The sequence below is a fragment of the Candida metapsilosis genome (assembly GCF_017655625.1).
Source record: "Candida metapsilosis strain BP57 chromosome Unknown scaffold3, whole genome shotgun sequence".
In the NCBI taxonomy this organism is placed as follows: Eukaryota; Fungi; Ascomycota; class Pichiomycetes; order Serinales; family Debaryomycetaceae; genus Lodderomyces; species Lodderomyces metapsilosis.
In genome coordinates, this window is record NW_027138161.1 from 1,002,229 (window position 1) to 1,017,434 (window position 15,206).

General features: G+C 34.6%; 6 protein-coding genes across 6 annotated transcripts; 2 read left to right on the plus strand and 4 right to left on the minus strand. All coding sequences in view use genetic code 12, as the record gives it.

Moving 5' to 3' along the window:
• Positions 1-1,091: 1,091 nt before the first annotated feature.
• On the minus strand, positions 1,092-1,883 carry I9W82_003224 (uncharacterized protein; the record flags this gene model as incomplete). Its single annotated transcript, XM_067692167.1, has 1 exon — positions 1,092-1,883. The coding sequence occupies one exon, from the start codon at positions 1,881-1,883 to the stop codon at positions 1,092-1,094; it is 792 nt and encodes a 263-aa protein (XP_067548573.1).
• A 3,978-nt stretch (positions 1,884-5,861) lies between these two features.
• On the plus strand, positions 5,862-7,010 carry I9W82_003225 (uncharacterized protein; the record flags this gene model as incomplete). Its single annotated transcript, XM_067692168.1, has 1 exon — positions 5,862-7,010. One exon carries the CDS (start codon positions 5,862-5,864, stop codon positions 7,008-7,010), a length of 1,149 nt encoding a protein of 382 aa, XP_067548574.1.
• A 408-nt stretch (positions 7,011-7,418) lies between these two features.
• On the minus strand, positions 7,419-7,910 carry CYP1 (peptidylprolyl isomerase; the record flags this gene model as incomplete). Its single annotated transcript, XM_067692169.1, has 1 exon — positions 7,419-7,910. The coding sequence occupies one exon, from the start codon at positions 7,908-7,910 to the stop codon at positions 7,419-7,421; it is 492 nt and encodes a 163-aa protein (XP_067548575.1).
• A 1,046-nt stretch (positions 7,911-8,956) lies between these two features.
• On the minus strand, positions 8,957-9,529 carry AHP2 (Ahp2p; the record flags this gene model as incomplete). Its single annotated transcript, XM_067692170.1, has 1 exon — positions 8,957-9,529. The coding sequence occupies one exon, from the start codon at positions 9,527-9,529 to the stop codon at positions 8,957-8,959; it is 573 nt and encodes a 190-aa protein (XP_067548576.1).
• Positions 9,530-9,799: 270 nt separating this feature from the next.
• Positions 9,800-10,267, minus strand: I9W82_003228 (uncharacterized protein; the record flags this gene model as incomplete). Its single annotated transcript, XM_067692171.1, has 1 exon — positions 9,800-10,267. One exon carries the CDS (start codon positions 10,265-10,267, stop codon positions 9,800-9,802), a length of 468 nt encoding a protein of 155 aa, XP_067548577.1.
• Positions 10,268-11,560: 1,293 nt separating this feature from the next.
• Positions 11,561-15,179, plus strand: I9W82_003229 (uncharacterized protein; the record flags this gene model as incomplete). The annotated part of the gene is made up of 2 exons (XM_067692172.1): positions 11,561-13,844; positions 14,056-15,179. 2 exons carry the CDS (start codon positions 11,561-11,563, stop codon positions 15,177-15,179), a joined length of 3,408 nt encoding a protein of 1,135 aa, XP_067548578.1.
• Between the last annotated feature and the right edge of the window lie 27 nt (positions 15,180-15,206).

Below are 15,206 nucleotides of genomic sequence, written 5' to 3' on the forward strand. Positions count from 1 at the left end.
TATTTAACAACGAATTTACCTCTCTGGAGTTGTTTTAAAGAGAATTTATTACTATAGCTTTAGAGATCAATAGCTTTGTTCCGGGAAAGAGATTAGCATGATAAACTGGATATGTCATGTCATTAGCTTTGGTTAACTTTAAATCTTAATTTTATATATGCTTTTAACTTAAATTGCTGCTGCTGCTGCTGTTGCTAGAGTTGCAAATTGACGATATATCAACACAAGTTTTAATAATTTTCCTTCTCCTTTCTTCACTTTCTTTTTGGGTGCGGTGATTATTTCTTTTATTTCCGTAGGCAAGTAAATTCACGTGACACAAAGACCCCGCCAATGAATAAGAAGAAGGAAGGTTTTACCGAAAAAAAAAAGAAAAAAAGAAAAACAGAAACTTAATTTACTTCGTTTAATTTAAAATTGTGTTATTTTTTTGGCAACAGTAACCGAAGCATATAATAATAACATAGCAATAAGAGATTATAGCAAAGTATCAATTAGCAAAACTAAATAGTATCCCATTCCTTTTCTTCCTCTTCCTTATGTGTGTGTGTGTGTGTGTGTGTGTGTGTTTAGCGTAGTTAAAAAAGAAAAACTAAAAAGCAATCCATCCAGAAGAATATGTTTCCTACTAATCAAAAAGCGACACAATAGGGGGATAACAGAAGAGAAAGATTTCCAAAATCCAACTCCTATCCCTTTTTTGTGGAAGCCCCCGACACGCGGGAATTGGGATTTAAGAGATCGTGACAAACATAAAAAAACAAAAGAAAGAAAGAACTTGTCAAAACAAAAACAAAGAGTGTCTTTTTTTTTTTTTCTTGTTTTAAGCGGGAAAAAAAAAAACATTGATTAAATTGCAAAAACATGTGCAAAGTAGTGTAGTTTTGCATGGATTGGATAAGAACATATTGCCCTTTTCTTGAAAAAAGTAAATGACTACAATTGCAAACTGAAACTGAGTAAAAACACAAGTGGAGTTTCATTGCGGGTGTTTTAAAGAGTGTGTCATTCTAACACAGTTAGATGTATATATATTTATACTGCAGTTCTAAATATTTCCTCTATTCTCACCCAAAATTAACGGCATCGTATCAAACAATAACACAACTTCCTTGCAACTTCTCATCATCATCATCAACATATTCTATTTCATCTTCATCTTGTTTTTCCTTTTTAAATTCATAACGTAGCATAATCCATAAACAATACAATTTGATTCCAAATTCAACAATCTTCATAATATAATGCACTTGAAGATCCATTATTATGATGAAGTTGTAACTTAGTATAATTTTGAGGAAATCATCGTTTAAATGACTTAAATGTTTAAGCCATTTGGGCTCCTTTTCTTCTTGGGAGTATAAAGTATGGCGTATAGTAGTAGTATCATCCTTGTTTTGTTTTTCATCTCCTTCAATTTCAGTATCTTTTGCTTTTTCAACTTTGCCCATTCCTCTTGAAGTAATTGTAACTAGTAAATCAACAATGAATAATCCATATATGATAATGACTTGAATACCAATGGCATATTTCAAATCAAGGGTGAAATATGTTGAGTTTTCAGTAGATATAACGTAGAATGAAGCAATATTGACAATTACACATAGGAGTATTTCAGAAACGATATGGATATGATTGCGTATACGATTAATCAACCTTTGTGAATTCACTATTGCTCTTTTTGATCTTGTTTCTGACTTTGCTTTTGATGATGATGTGTTTGTATATCTGAATAAGAACAACAAGGTGACGAACTGACACATGTAGAATTTAAGTATCCATGTCGGTACATCATCATCAAAATCATCTATGGATGAATGTAGATTGAACTCTTTTACAACTTGTTGTAGGGTATTGGTCCAATATTCTGTAATGAGACTCATTATTGATACAAGTAGCACACGTGGTTTTTTTTTTCTATATTTATCGAAGCGGTGGTGTAAATTTCGGGTTGTAGACTTGTTTAGTTATCTATAGGATTCAGAAATGAAGAAAAATGAACGGCTGATTAATCTAAGGAGATAATTCTCATCAAAGTGGGGTGGAATTACAGCCACACTTTTATTTTTTATAAAGTGGGACATATCAAAACGTATTTATATACACTTATAGTTTGGTGGTTGAACTATTTTAGGTTTCTATATATATATATTCCAAAATTTGCTTACACAAATAAACGGTTACACATACATACATACATACATTCACACACTTGTTATATAAATAGATCCAATAGGCTTAACATAGTCGTTTTACTTTTTGAGCCGTTTTAGTGTTGTCCTTTCTTTTTATTGGAGTAGTAGTAGTAGTAGTATGTCAAATGTATTAATATTCTTATTGTTTGATAGTATAGTATAGTGTTTTGTGTAAGATGAGTGATTAATTTGAAATGTTTTAAAGTTATTTATAGTAGTAACCTATTAGTTAGTCTCCCCACGTTTCACTTGCAATAGCAACGTGTTTGCACTAGAGGCCAGAAAGAGTCCCCAAAAGGCATCGGTTCTTGTAAAAGTTTAAAACTTACTTTTTTCTGTTCTTTATGAAGAACCAACCGGCTGGTATAATCTTAGGATACACGTAAGAAAGAAAGAAAGAACGAATCAATAACTAAGAAAGGATTAGCAGCCAGTTCTTTCCGTTTTTGTCCCTTCTCTTTTTCCTAATCTAATTATAGATATCTAAGATATACACCTCTTCATCATCATCCCCACTGCAATTAGGGGAAGACAAAAAAACAGACTAAGGAGACCACAGCCTCGTCAAAAGATAGATATTAGCCGCTATTGCGGCATATACACTTGATGGAGAGCACAAATGTCACCAGTTTCCTTTTCTTTTCTCTTCATTTTCTTTGTCCTTCTGGTAAACAATAGCCTATTGTTCTCTTTGACAATAAGAGAGCAAGCGGGTTTGGATTAAGTAAGGGGGGACGACACGTTATCATTAAAGTTGCTTTTATAGCAACAATAATAATTGTAGTCAAATAGAATAGAAAAATCAATTGTGCTGCGTAGTCTCTAATACCGGATATTGGACTAGTACAACTACACAGCTCTTTGGTTTGATCACAACCTTTTTTACATACAAACAAGATGATGGATGTTACACAAAATGTCAATAATATCTAAAATTAGCTTACCTTTGTATAGCCCTTTACTTCAAAAGTAAAACAAAAAAAAAAAAATTTCTTTTTTTTTTGTGTGGCTGTTGCTAAAAATAGTTACAAAAAAAAAATATAATATACGACAGTGATGATAGATCACCAAGAAATAAAAAGAAGACCATATATATATATATATATATACAACTGAAAACCTTGTATCACTCAGCATCTTAAGCAACACTTCATATCACCAATCATTGACACGCCCCATAATTTTGAAATAAAAAAAGAAAAAAAGAAAAGAAAAAAAGCACATACTTTGTATGCTTTTTACTATATTGGTTTAAAAATAGATTTATATATATATATAGAAATGTAAAAAAAATGTAATTGAGGTATTTATGCCGTTGAACGGGACCAAATATTAATAAGCCCCTTCTATGCTTCGTTCCCTCAGATCTCAAATCAAATTTAAAAAGATGGTTTTACCCCCCCCTCCCATTTCTATATATAGAACTACAAGGGGGGATGGGGTGGGGATGGGCTAATCCTATGCTCTAAATATAGCAACACCTTTTTTACTTCTTTGAATATTTGAAGGTAGCTTTAGTGAAAAGCTCGTATTGTGACACTGCTCCTTCTACTCCTCTTCCTCTTCCTCCTGTTGTAGATGATGATGATGGCTTAGATTTTTAACTTATTTTTTGTTTCTATGTTTCTATTTTTATAACTCGTGTGACTACTGGTGGTGGTGGTGGTAGTAGTAGTAGTAGTAGAGACAATGAACATCAATTTGATTTGATTTGTGAGATAATTTGTGATCGTTGCCAAGAAAACATTTTGTTGCACTCTCGTATAAAAGAAATAGAATATACATATATAGATTGTGTTTCTTTACAAAGAATAATAAAGAGGCTAGACCCCATGTACATTATACTTATACCAAGTGGCTGAGTTTCTTGGCTTTTACTTTTAAAACGGCAAGTGAGAGTGTGTTGAGTCCATGTCAGTTGAGTTTGAGTTATTCAGATATTCCCCTTTCATGTGAATCTTGAGGAGATAAGAGAAAAGTTGTAATAAGAGATTACCTGCAATGCAAAAGTACAGAGTACTGTATTTCAGGAATAGTAGTAGTAAGATGTCATAAGCTAAGTAGTGTCGGCAACTTAAGAAATATATGTAATAGAGAAACAACTTCGTTAGACTGATACTTGTGTCGTGTCGTATTTTGTTTGTTTTTACGACAAAAGAAATGTTTTGTGTGTACTCTTATATATATTTTGCGTCATTGCAGTTTTAATTTTGTTAGAAGAGAGATGATATGTAAATGTATATATAACAAATTAGTTTAAAAGAATAAGATTCTCGGTGTGGCAAATAAATGAGCAAATATATTGTAGCTACTTGAGATGAATCTGTGGCAATGGCCAACCCGCCTTAGTTACAAAAAAAATTGTAAGAAAGAGAGGATTAGCGGTGCATAGGATTAGCGGTGCGTAGGATTAGCGATGCAAAGGCTTATACAGTACAAAAAACATATTTTAGGTTATTAACGCTACCTGTTTCGTTCTTTCGTAAATGCATATGCGCTTACTTAAAAAAAGGAAAGCAAAGAAGAGGAAAGACACACAGAGAGAGAGAGTAAGGGGAGTTAAAAAGAAAGTTAGTTAGTTATATATTTTTGATGTTTTAGTTTATAAAGTGAGATTATGTATTATGTGAGTAGTAGTGTTATAAATTATCTCTCTAGTAGATAGTTTAATTTTATTGTTGTTGTTGTTGTTCTGATATTTGAGCACGTGGTGTAATATTTTTATTTTATTATTTTTTATTTTAATTTATGTGTGTGTTTCTTGATTTGGTAATTAAACTATAAACTATATATAAACTACAAAATACACAATTACACTAAAAGAGCGGAAGGGTTTTTAAACTTTACTTTTACTTTACACCCGGCCCACGTTTATACCCCCAATTCAACAGAAACAAAAACAGTCACTACCAACTAGTTTTTAAACCATACATAACAAACAAAAACAATAGTAGTTTGTTTTGTTTTGTTTTGTTTTGTTTTGTTTTGTTTTGTTTTGTTTTGACGTATACCTTACACCCCTATTGTTCAGACAACGAGGAGTAGTGTATTAGTGTAGTGCATATTGTATATTGTATATTGTATATTATTGGTATGTTTTGTGTGATGTTGTCATGTTTCGTGTATTATATTATTATTATATATTGGTATATGTGTACCCACGTGCTTGTACAAAAACTATCAAAACTCTTCTTTTTTTTACAATTTATGTTATGCTGCTCCAATCTATTTTTTAACTTAAACTTACTCTACTAAAAGCACAGATACTCTGTAATAGAGTATATAGTTGGTTAGTTTTTTTTAGTAGAAGACTGTACTCCTATTGGATAGAATCATATCATTATACTTACTACTTTTTTTCACCAAATTGTATTGTGTTGTTGTTGTTGAAGGAGTAAAACAATATACATATCACAAAACAGTTAAATAATAATAAATAGTAATACTGTTTATATTTGCATGTATACCCGCAATTATCACAAAAACCTCAATAGCCCTTCCAACATCACATATGTATATACAAGTAAGTAAGTAAGAACTAAAAACTATATAAACATATACATATCTCAACAAAAAGAAACAGTAGAGAAAACCTATCTTTTCAAAATACTCAATACCTGAAAAGGCATATATATATATATATACATACTCTACAGGAAAACAACCATGACTAGTTCTACTAGTACTACTACAACTACTACTACCACCACCCCTTACCATCGCAAGTTTATCAATATACTAAACAAATACATGTGTAATGGTTTACATAACCCAATACTATCATCAACAATCATCATTTCATTTATTATTGTACATCTAATACAGCTGACAACTCAACCAACAACAACAACAACAGCAACCACTACTACTACTACTACTTCTGCTTTTCCTTCATCACTGGTGGTGGAGGAGAATACAATTAATGGATACCTAGATGGAGAACCAATCAATACTACTACTACCACTACTACAAACACAACAGCTACCGCTGCTTATGGCTATTTTTTTGACATACTTTCAAACTTTATCAACCTTGTATTTATCTACCGTTTTGTCAACAGAAACAGTAACACCGCCACCACCACTAGCACAGTGTCACACAATACACTTCCTAAATCAAGGTTCATTCTCAATAAAGAAGTGGTGTTTTTCATTACTCAAGTTGTATGTGCAATTTACTTTATTTCAATCTATTTTAATCAGTTTCCTCGTTTGTTGCAAATACTAGCTTCATTACAATTGATTTTACCATTTATCATTTTATTCATTTCTGCAACAACAACCACATCATCTTCCACTACTACACCTTCATCTAATAATAATAAGTCAATTTATAAACTCTTAAAAGAGTGTAATAACAATATTTTACCATTTTTTATCACAAACTCGTTTCTTTTCATTAATGTCCCATTTTTTACCACCACCACCACCACCACCACCACATCATCATCATCAAATACTTTGATGAATGCAAGTGCTTCTACCCTCGCTACTAACTTTAACTGGTTTACTTCGTTGGATGTTGCTAATTGGATATACTTGTTTGCTGTTTATTCACAGAAATTGTATCTTATTTATCAATATGTGATTTATGAGTTGATTACGGTTTACGAAGAAGAAGAAGAGGGAGAACAAGGAGAAGAAGGAGAAGACGTAGTTTATGAAAAGATGGATTTGGAAAAAGGAGGGGTATCAAGAAGGTTTTCAACTACAACAACAACAACAACAACAACAACGTATTTCAAATGTAAGCTTATGATGTTTGTATGTTATTTGGCTATGGGATTAGATTTAGTATATATGTGTATTTACTAAGTTTATTCAGTGGTAAAACTTTTTGCATATCTCTATGACGTCAATGAAGAAGAAACAAACAAAATTTAGAAGTCTTATTTTATATTTGCAACCATTGCTCTATAACATAGTATACGGATTTAGAATCCATTCTTCTCTTCAAGTGGAGGGTATAGAGATAACTCTTCCCTTTGGTCTCACATCAAACTAGTAACATTTATACATTAATTGAGGGCCATGAATACTAACTTTTGTTTGATCCATCCAATACAAACCTCAATACACTCCACTATTCTCCTCTACGCCTCAATTAAATCATCTCTCTACAAAGGTAAATTCAGTCCTAAAGAAATAATCTTATCTTTTTTTTTGTTCATTCAGTTACGTAAAAACTAAAGTAATCAGAGAGACCTTCTTTTATTTTCTCCTTTACAATTCACCAGAATTGTCAATAGCAATCTTCTTAGAAGTAGCACCACTTCCAGAACCAAAAGATTCAATCTTCTTAACAACATCAAATCCATCAGTAACCTCACCAAAAACAACATGTTTACCATCCAACCAAGGACATGGCACAGTAGTAATGAAAAATTGTGATCCATTAGTATTTGGACCAGCATTAGCCATAGACAACAAACCAGGCTTCTCATGCTTCTTGGCAAAGTTCTCATCAGCAAACTTGGTTCCGTAAATTGATTTACCTCCAGTTCCATTGAAATTGGTAAAATCACCACCTTGCAACATAAATTGAGGAATGACTCTGTGGAAAATTGAACCTTTGTAGCCAAAACCCTTTTCACCGGTGGCTAATGCACGGAAATTTTCAGCGGTTTTGGGGACAACGTCATTGTATAATTTGAAGCTGATTCTGCCCAATGGTTGGCCGTCAGCGGAAACATCGAAATATACGTTGTTACTCATGGTTTAATATAGGAAATTGGGTGTGGAATAATCAATTGCAATTGAGTTAGTGGGGGAAAAAGAGAAAAAAGAAGAGAAAAAGCGTTGGGATATTTGCTCAATTGAGACTGAAGGAATTTGATGGCGTATTTAAATGGTAAATTTCGGCGTCGGGTTTGGGAATTGAGAGGGAGAGATGCAATTTATTTTGGGTTAACTTAATGCTTATATGTCGGACATTTTTTTTTTTTTTGTTTTTTTATTTTCAGACACAAAAATTGTGGGAAAGCAACATCCCGCTTAGAAAAACCAGCAACCAAAAAAGAAAAGAAAAAGTTGAGGACGGATGGTCTTTGTCAACTCAATTGAATAATAGTAGCAGCTCTTAAGCTTATTGGCATGTTGGAAATTGGTGTGTATCTCTGCTTTCAAAGTGGAACTGAAATTGGCCATTATTTGTTATATGTAGTGCTACTGCGGCGGAGTCTACTGAATTTTTTTTGTCTGTCTGACTCCTTACACCTCTGTACGAGAGAAAAGGAGGCGTGCGCAGTTTACCAAAATTTTCTTTGTATTGCTTGTGTTAACATTAATATGCAGTACTTTTTTTTAATTACGTAATGAAAGTACAGGTGCAGAATTCCATAGAATGTTTTAAAAAACCCAGACAGACAATTTTTCATACGCTTTTGGTATAAACGTGGGAGAGATGTGTGTGCATTTTTTTTGCAATTTGGGTGCAAAGTGTGGGTGTGGGTGTGGGTGTGGGGTGGACCATAGGACACGAACACGTAATTGAAGTGGTGAACGTAACTTAAGTAATGTAATTTGTTTACTTTAGTGTAAGTTGAGGTTTCAATGGAAAAGGTGTATAGGAGGAGAAGAATAGATTACATCCGCTGGCATATCTTGTGTCGCTCGCATGCTTGCCAACTGCAGTTGCAGTTGCAGTTGCAATTGAATGAAACAAGCAACTTGTCACAAGGCTCTACAAATAACCCTTCTCCTACAGTAGTGTGAATGGCCATCTTCAATAGAATTAACATTCATTAACACTTGTATATGTATTACAATTTCGCCAATACCGCCTCATACCCAGACTTATCAACCTTTCTCTCAGTTTCAACACCAAGGTACTCGACATTTCTCGTCTTGCAATCAATAACAGCAGCATACCGCTTATTTCTCGAAAACCCACCAACATCAGCAGCCAAGCCATTCTTGCGACTAAAACCATCAACATCATTAGCAAATACAATCTTGGGCATAACTCCCTTCTTGTTATCATCGACATTGTAAAATTGTTTAATCAACACTTTACCCCAACTGTTTACAACAAATGGATCATTTGAAGCAAGGACAATTACACAACCTACACCATTTGATCCTAATGAGGCGATGTTTTGCAAATAAGGTGGCACGTGTATTTCTCCACATGTAGGAGTCCATGCTCCAGGTACTGATACAATGAGAACTTTCGATTGTTGTGTAGTGGCGAGGTAGCTGATTATTTCATCGAGTTTGAGTTGGAGTGGCTGTTGACATTTCAAAGGGTCAATGAGACGTGTGTCGTTGGTGTTGATTGGAATATAGGCGAATTTGACACCTTCTGGGAATGGTGATCCTTGAGCAAATGTCATATTTGGTGGAGAGAAGACTGAGGTTTCGAAAAGTAGTGAAGAAAGGTGGGATTTTTCTGTATCTTTAAAGCTTTTTAGATTTTTCTGGGGATCGGGTAAAATTTACTTGCGGAAAATTCCGAGAGAAAAAGAGATAGGAACTTTTGGCGGTGTTTAGATCCTGCCATTGCAACAAAGGGCACTTTCTAAAAGAGGAGGTATTCTTATATATATAAAGAACATGTATATTATACAAAACTGAAATATAACTAACCACTAAGTAAACCAGCTCTATGATTTGGTATGCGCTGGAGGTGGTCCTTCAGGTCGGAAATAATCTCCTCCTCCTCCACCTCCATTATACTCTTGTTGACTAGTTGGATAATACCCTTGTTGTTGGGATCTAGTACCATTCGATGGTCCATAGTTGGCATAATCTGGATTTCCATAGTGGTTGTAACCACCAGTTTGATAAGTTTGTGGGTATTCAGGTGGGACATAACCTGGTGGCGGCGGCTGTTGTTGAGTTTGATAATATTGCTGGTTCAGCTCATGTGGTGGGTAGTAAACGCTAGTTGTTGATCTCCTCCTCCTCAAGCAGTACATTAGTATTATGAAAAATATTGGTACCAAGACCAAGAGCCACAAGAGCCATCTCCATGTGTACCAACCATCATCATCATCTCCGTCATAGTAGAATGGGAATCGTTTGATGATGTCCACTGTATCAGTGACGGTATGTTGATGAGGAGTAATCATGTGTGAATGCTATGATGAGAAGAAGAAAGAAGAAAGAAGAGAGAAGAAGAGAGAAGAAGAAGAAGTGGTTTCTAAAAGTGTGTTTTTGCTATTGGTGTTGAAAGTGCTAATCAGTCAGTCTATTTATAGAACAGTTTTTTTCTTTTTGCTTCATCTCGCTTTGGCGGCTATTATAATACTTCTATTTTTAAAACATAACATATACCAACTAAGCAACTATACAGCTTAAATACTTTATAACTAGATATTCAAAGTGTAAACAGTAGTAGACTATGGATGGACTCTATATAAATTATTGACTTCTTTTTTCAAAGAATCAAACAGCAAAAGACTGTTATGAAAAAAAAAAAAATCATTTACGTACATTTCTTTGTGTCATCCCAGGCTTTTGATGTAAGGCTGAGACACGGCATACTATTGGACACTTCTCCCTGTATATACTCAGTTGCATAAGTTGTATAGTATTTGAAACTTTAACTCTAGCCTAACACAACACCAGTTGTCTATGGATATTCATCTGTGGTTGTTTCTTAGACCCAATGCTAACGTGTGCTTCACACAAGCACACCCATTTGAGATGTCATTAGTTTTTTTTTTTTGTTCTACTCCCTTTACAATATCACTACCTATTTAACAGCAGATTCTTTTAAACTGTGATTGTTTTTTTACTGTGCCATGGAGAGCTAGCGTCTTCCCACGCTTGTGTTATTTTTTTTGCACCCAAATTGATGCAAAAAAACAGTACACAACTACATTCAATTCAAAAAATTTACATTTATTGAAGAACGCGTGTGATAGCCTAGCTCTATCACTCAAGAGAGTATCTTCTGTTAAATACCTGACCTCAACAATTTTTTCTCAATCGACTTTTCCTTCTTTTTTTTTTTTTTTGACGAGTGGTTTTTAAGCGCCTCAGCTATAATCAGAAAACTATACTCTTGATGCTTTCAATTAATTCAATCCAATATACTGCAATACTTTTCTGAGCCATTCTATCCTCTACCTCAATCCTCTTTAACGCGTAATTATTCTCGTATATAACCGATATGCAACAAAAAGAAAGAAGATAATAATAACAACCGTTTTAAACATAAGAGCGAAAATACAAAAAAAACAAAAAAAAAAAAAAATTCATTAATCTGTTTTTGTTCTGTTGTTGTTCATGCACAATTTTTAAATTAAATCTATTTCTATACCAATATTTCAGGAGCATAACAGTATAAAAGAACATAATCAAAAAAAAACAGGAAGGAAATAGGTTTACTACATTCAAAGCCTGTATATCCCCCGTACATGTCACTAGAAGAAGACGATAATAATAACCTTTGGAAAGAAACCGAGATTTCTCCTACAAATTCACAAGCACAGGAATCTATTACTTCTGCAAATACTACTACAACATCATCATCATTCTCAACGTCGTCTACTCCAACAAAAAGCAGATTCGGTGCATCTTCCTCATCAGTAGGTGCAGGAGCAGCAGGAGGATCAGCAGCACCTACATCTAATGGGGACCTACGCCCACTAAGACTAGCAAAACATCGAGATCGGCTATCGTCTACGTCCCTGTCATCAAGCAGTGTCTTGGGCACCACACCACCAGCATTTTTTTCATTTTCCCCAGATAAACGTCGACCAAGTGCCCCTGCTGGCGTTTGCACGCCCTCAGAAGACGGCGGATTTCAGTGTCGACCCATCCGACTTGGATCTCATCGGAATATATCTACTGAAGAAGTTAAAAAGCCATTGGAATCAGAATCACAATCACCAATTGGAAGAAAGAAATCAATACAGATTAAGATGTTGCCAATTAAACGTCATAGCGAATCAGTACAATCTCTAGTTTCTGTCAAAAGTGGCAACAATAGTGAACATACAACTGAAAGAGAAGACGATATGGTATTTGCCATGTGTGTTGTTGATTTCCATCATCAACGAGGTCCAGAAATACAATGGTGGAGATCAAACTATCATCCCAGTTATACACCCGATTTATTCCGTAATATCCCATTCCAAGCTTTACCAGATGGATCTCATTTATTTGAGGAAACGTTTCTGAATTTCAATCTCGTCTACGATTTCGACCAAGGTAAATCAATTGATGATTTTGATGCATTGAATGGGTTCAAAGGAGATCCACGTCATTTGAAAACTTTATTTGGATGTTCATGTGTACGACAAGTACGCACTAGTCAATTATCAGCTGAAGAACGAGAACGAAATAAAGATATTACTCGATCAATTGTTCAAAAAGCCGTGGTTGTAATTGTTCGTAAGCAACCAATATTCACCAAAATTAAAGAAAAATTGTCCATCATTACAAAGAGTTATTTCTTGCAAGAAAGTTTACAAAATACCGAGGTGTTGGATAATTTATTTGATAATTTAAACAGTCAGTTCAAACTAGTGGATAATGTGCTACAAATTAATCTTGAACAAGAAGAAGAGTATTATGTCAATTTAGATTTACGATCATCAATATTGAAATTCAAATCCAACTTTATGGTCATTTTTAAAGCTTTATTACTTGAAAAGAAGATTCTCATTTATTCAACTGATAATTTGGAAAGTTTGGCACAATTTCAAAATAACTTGGTTTCACTAATACCTAATTTAATCAATAATTTAGATGATTCAGGGTGTCCATTAATAGATTATGTTGAAACAAATGGGCCTTTACAAAAACCACAATCATTAATATCAAATAATCGAGCATCAATGTTGAGATTTTTTGGCTTACCTTTACAAATTTTTAATACGAAAAACTCATTTTGGAATCCATATGTACCTTTGCAACAATTGAGTGAATTGAAAGTGGGGTCCTTCATGATTGGATGTTCCAATTTGTTGTTTGTTAACCAGGCGACATTATATGGAGTCGATTTATTAATCAATTTAGATACGAATGAAGTCACTTACCCAAAGACATTATCAATACCCGATTATCTTTCACTAACTCACCAAGATAAAAAATTCATTAATCATTTAATAAGCACAATCCATCCTGATTCTAAAGATTATATTGGTAATGATGATTACATCCGATACCAATTTGAAGATTACATAAATTCATTAATATCAACAATGAGATACCATCAATATGCCAAACGATTTAATCAACCACCACCGGGCTTTTCAGCAGATGATCCGAATGAAGGATTAATTGATGATTTTAACAAGTATTATTTACGTGCATGGGAAAAGACTGAAAACTTCCACATTTGGCATGCAATGGCTGATGAATTTATATTTAATTTCATTGATCCAATACACATTGGACATACTTTGAAACTGTCAGGATCATTGAATAAAAAAAATATCGCCAATTTTTTCAATTCTTTTGCGTTTTACCCACCTGCAGGGACAACAGGGGCAGCAGGTACAGCAACAACAACAACAACTACCATCACAGAGGAGCAGCAGCAGCCCAAGAAGGCACACAAATTTATTGTTGATGATGTACCTACCACTACTACAGCCAAGAAGGAAAATCAAGATGAATTAGTTAAAGGGTTTGAAAAAGTAGGAATCTCAGGAAACGAGAATAAGACAGAGGTCCCTGAGACTAAGCGTGAGAGTAAGTCTAAATCAAGCTGGACAAGTGGGTGGTGGTAAGTCAATAGCATTACATAGTAGCATAAGAAAAATACGAGATTCAATTTAATTTTTATTTAATTTAATTTTTTTTTTTTTTTTTTGCAATGAGCATCTCCCCACCACCATTCATCTTTCTCATTCATCTTTCTAAAGCTCTACCTTCATGAAGCACCCATTCCAACTCCTCCTAGCGAACAAGCAAGGAAATCTCATCTACGCAGCTGTCCAAAACCATATCCTCGTCTACGATGCATCCACGGGCAAAGTAATTGGCCACTGGTTCGATGATCAACAATCATCACATCGAAACCATCAATTGGAGAGAAGAACCGGTAAACAAATATCCGCCAAGGTGCAAATTTACAACCACATTAAATGTCTCGCATTAACTGAGTCGCATCTTGTTGCATCTACTGATTCAGACAAGTCGGTGCTTATATTCACGCTTGATTTCACCAATGATGCCAATATCTTGACATTGAGTAAACGACAACCAATGCCAAAGCGTCCATATGCTATAACTACATACGATAATGTCGCTATCGTCGCAGACAAGTTTGGTGATGCGTATACTGTGCCCATTGATCTGAACCCACCGGTATTGGAAAAGGATTTGGTGCCCATCTTGGGCCACGTTAGCATGTTGACGGATGTGGTTGTTGGTGTTCACGATAAAAAGCCATTTTTGATAACTAGTGATCGCGATGAACATATTCGAGTATCGAATTTCCCCAAGGCGTATGTGATTAAGCTGTTTTTGCATGGCCATGAGGAGTTTGTGTCGCAGCTTTGTTTAGTTGATGATGGTGACGTTTTGGTTTCTGGTGGTGGTGATGATTATTTGTTTATGTGGAATTGGTATACGGGGGAGCTCTTGACCAAGATTGATTTGAAGAGTATTGTGGAGCCGTTTTTGACTGATGAGCATTTCCCGCCTGAAAAATATAGATCCGAGGATTCACCAAAGGAGATTAGTGTAACCAAGATTGAATTTGTAGAGTATCAGGGAGAGAAGTACTTTGTCGTTTTGGTTGAACGTACGTCATGCTTGGTTGTGTTGGCGTATAAGGAGAGTCGACTTGAACTATACAATGTGATACAATTGGATGATACTTGTGTAACATTCACTGTGGGTGATGGGTCCATCTACGTTTCCTTGGCATCTGATTCATTATTACAAAGGTTAGGCTTCCCCGATGGGTCACCTCAAGAACTCACAATTGACACTGCCCTGATTCCAATTGAAGTCAATACCAAATCTGAATACGCTGAATTGTACCCAGTGGCAACCTTACGAAAAAGAAGTGAATACTAAAACTAAACTTATTCCTTTATATACTAC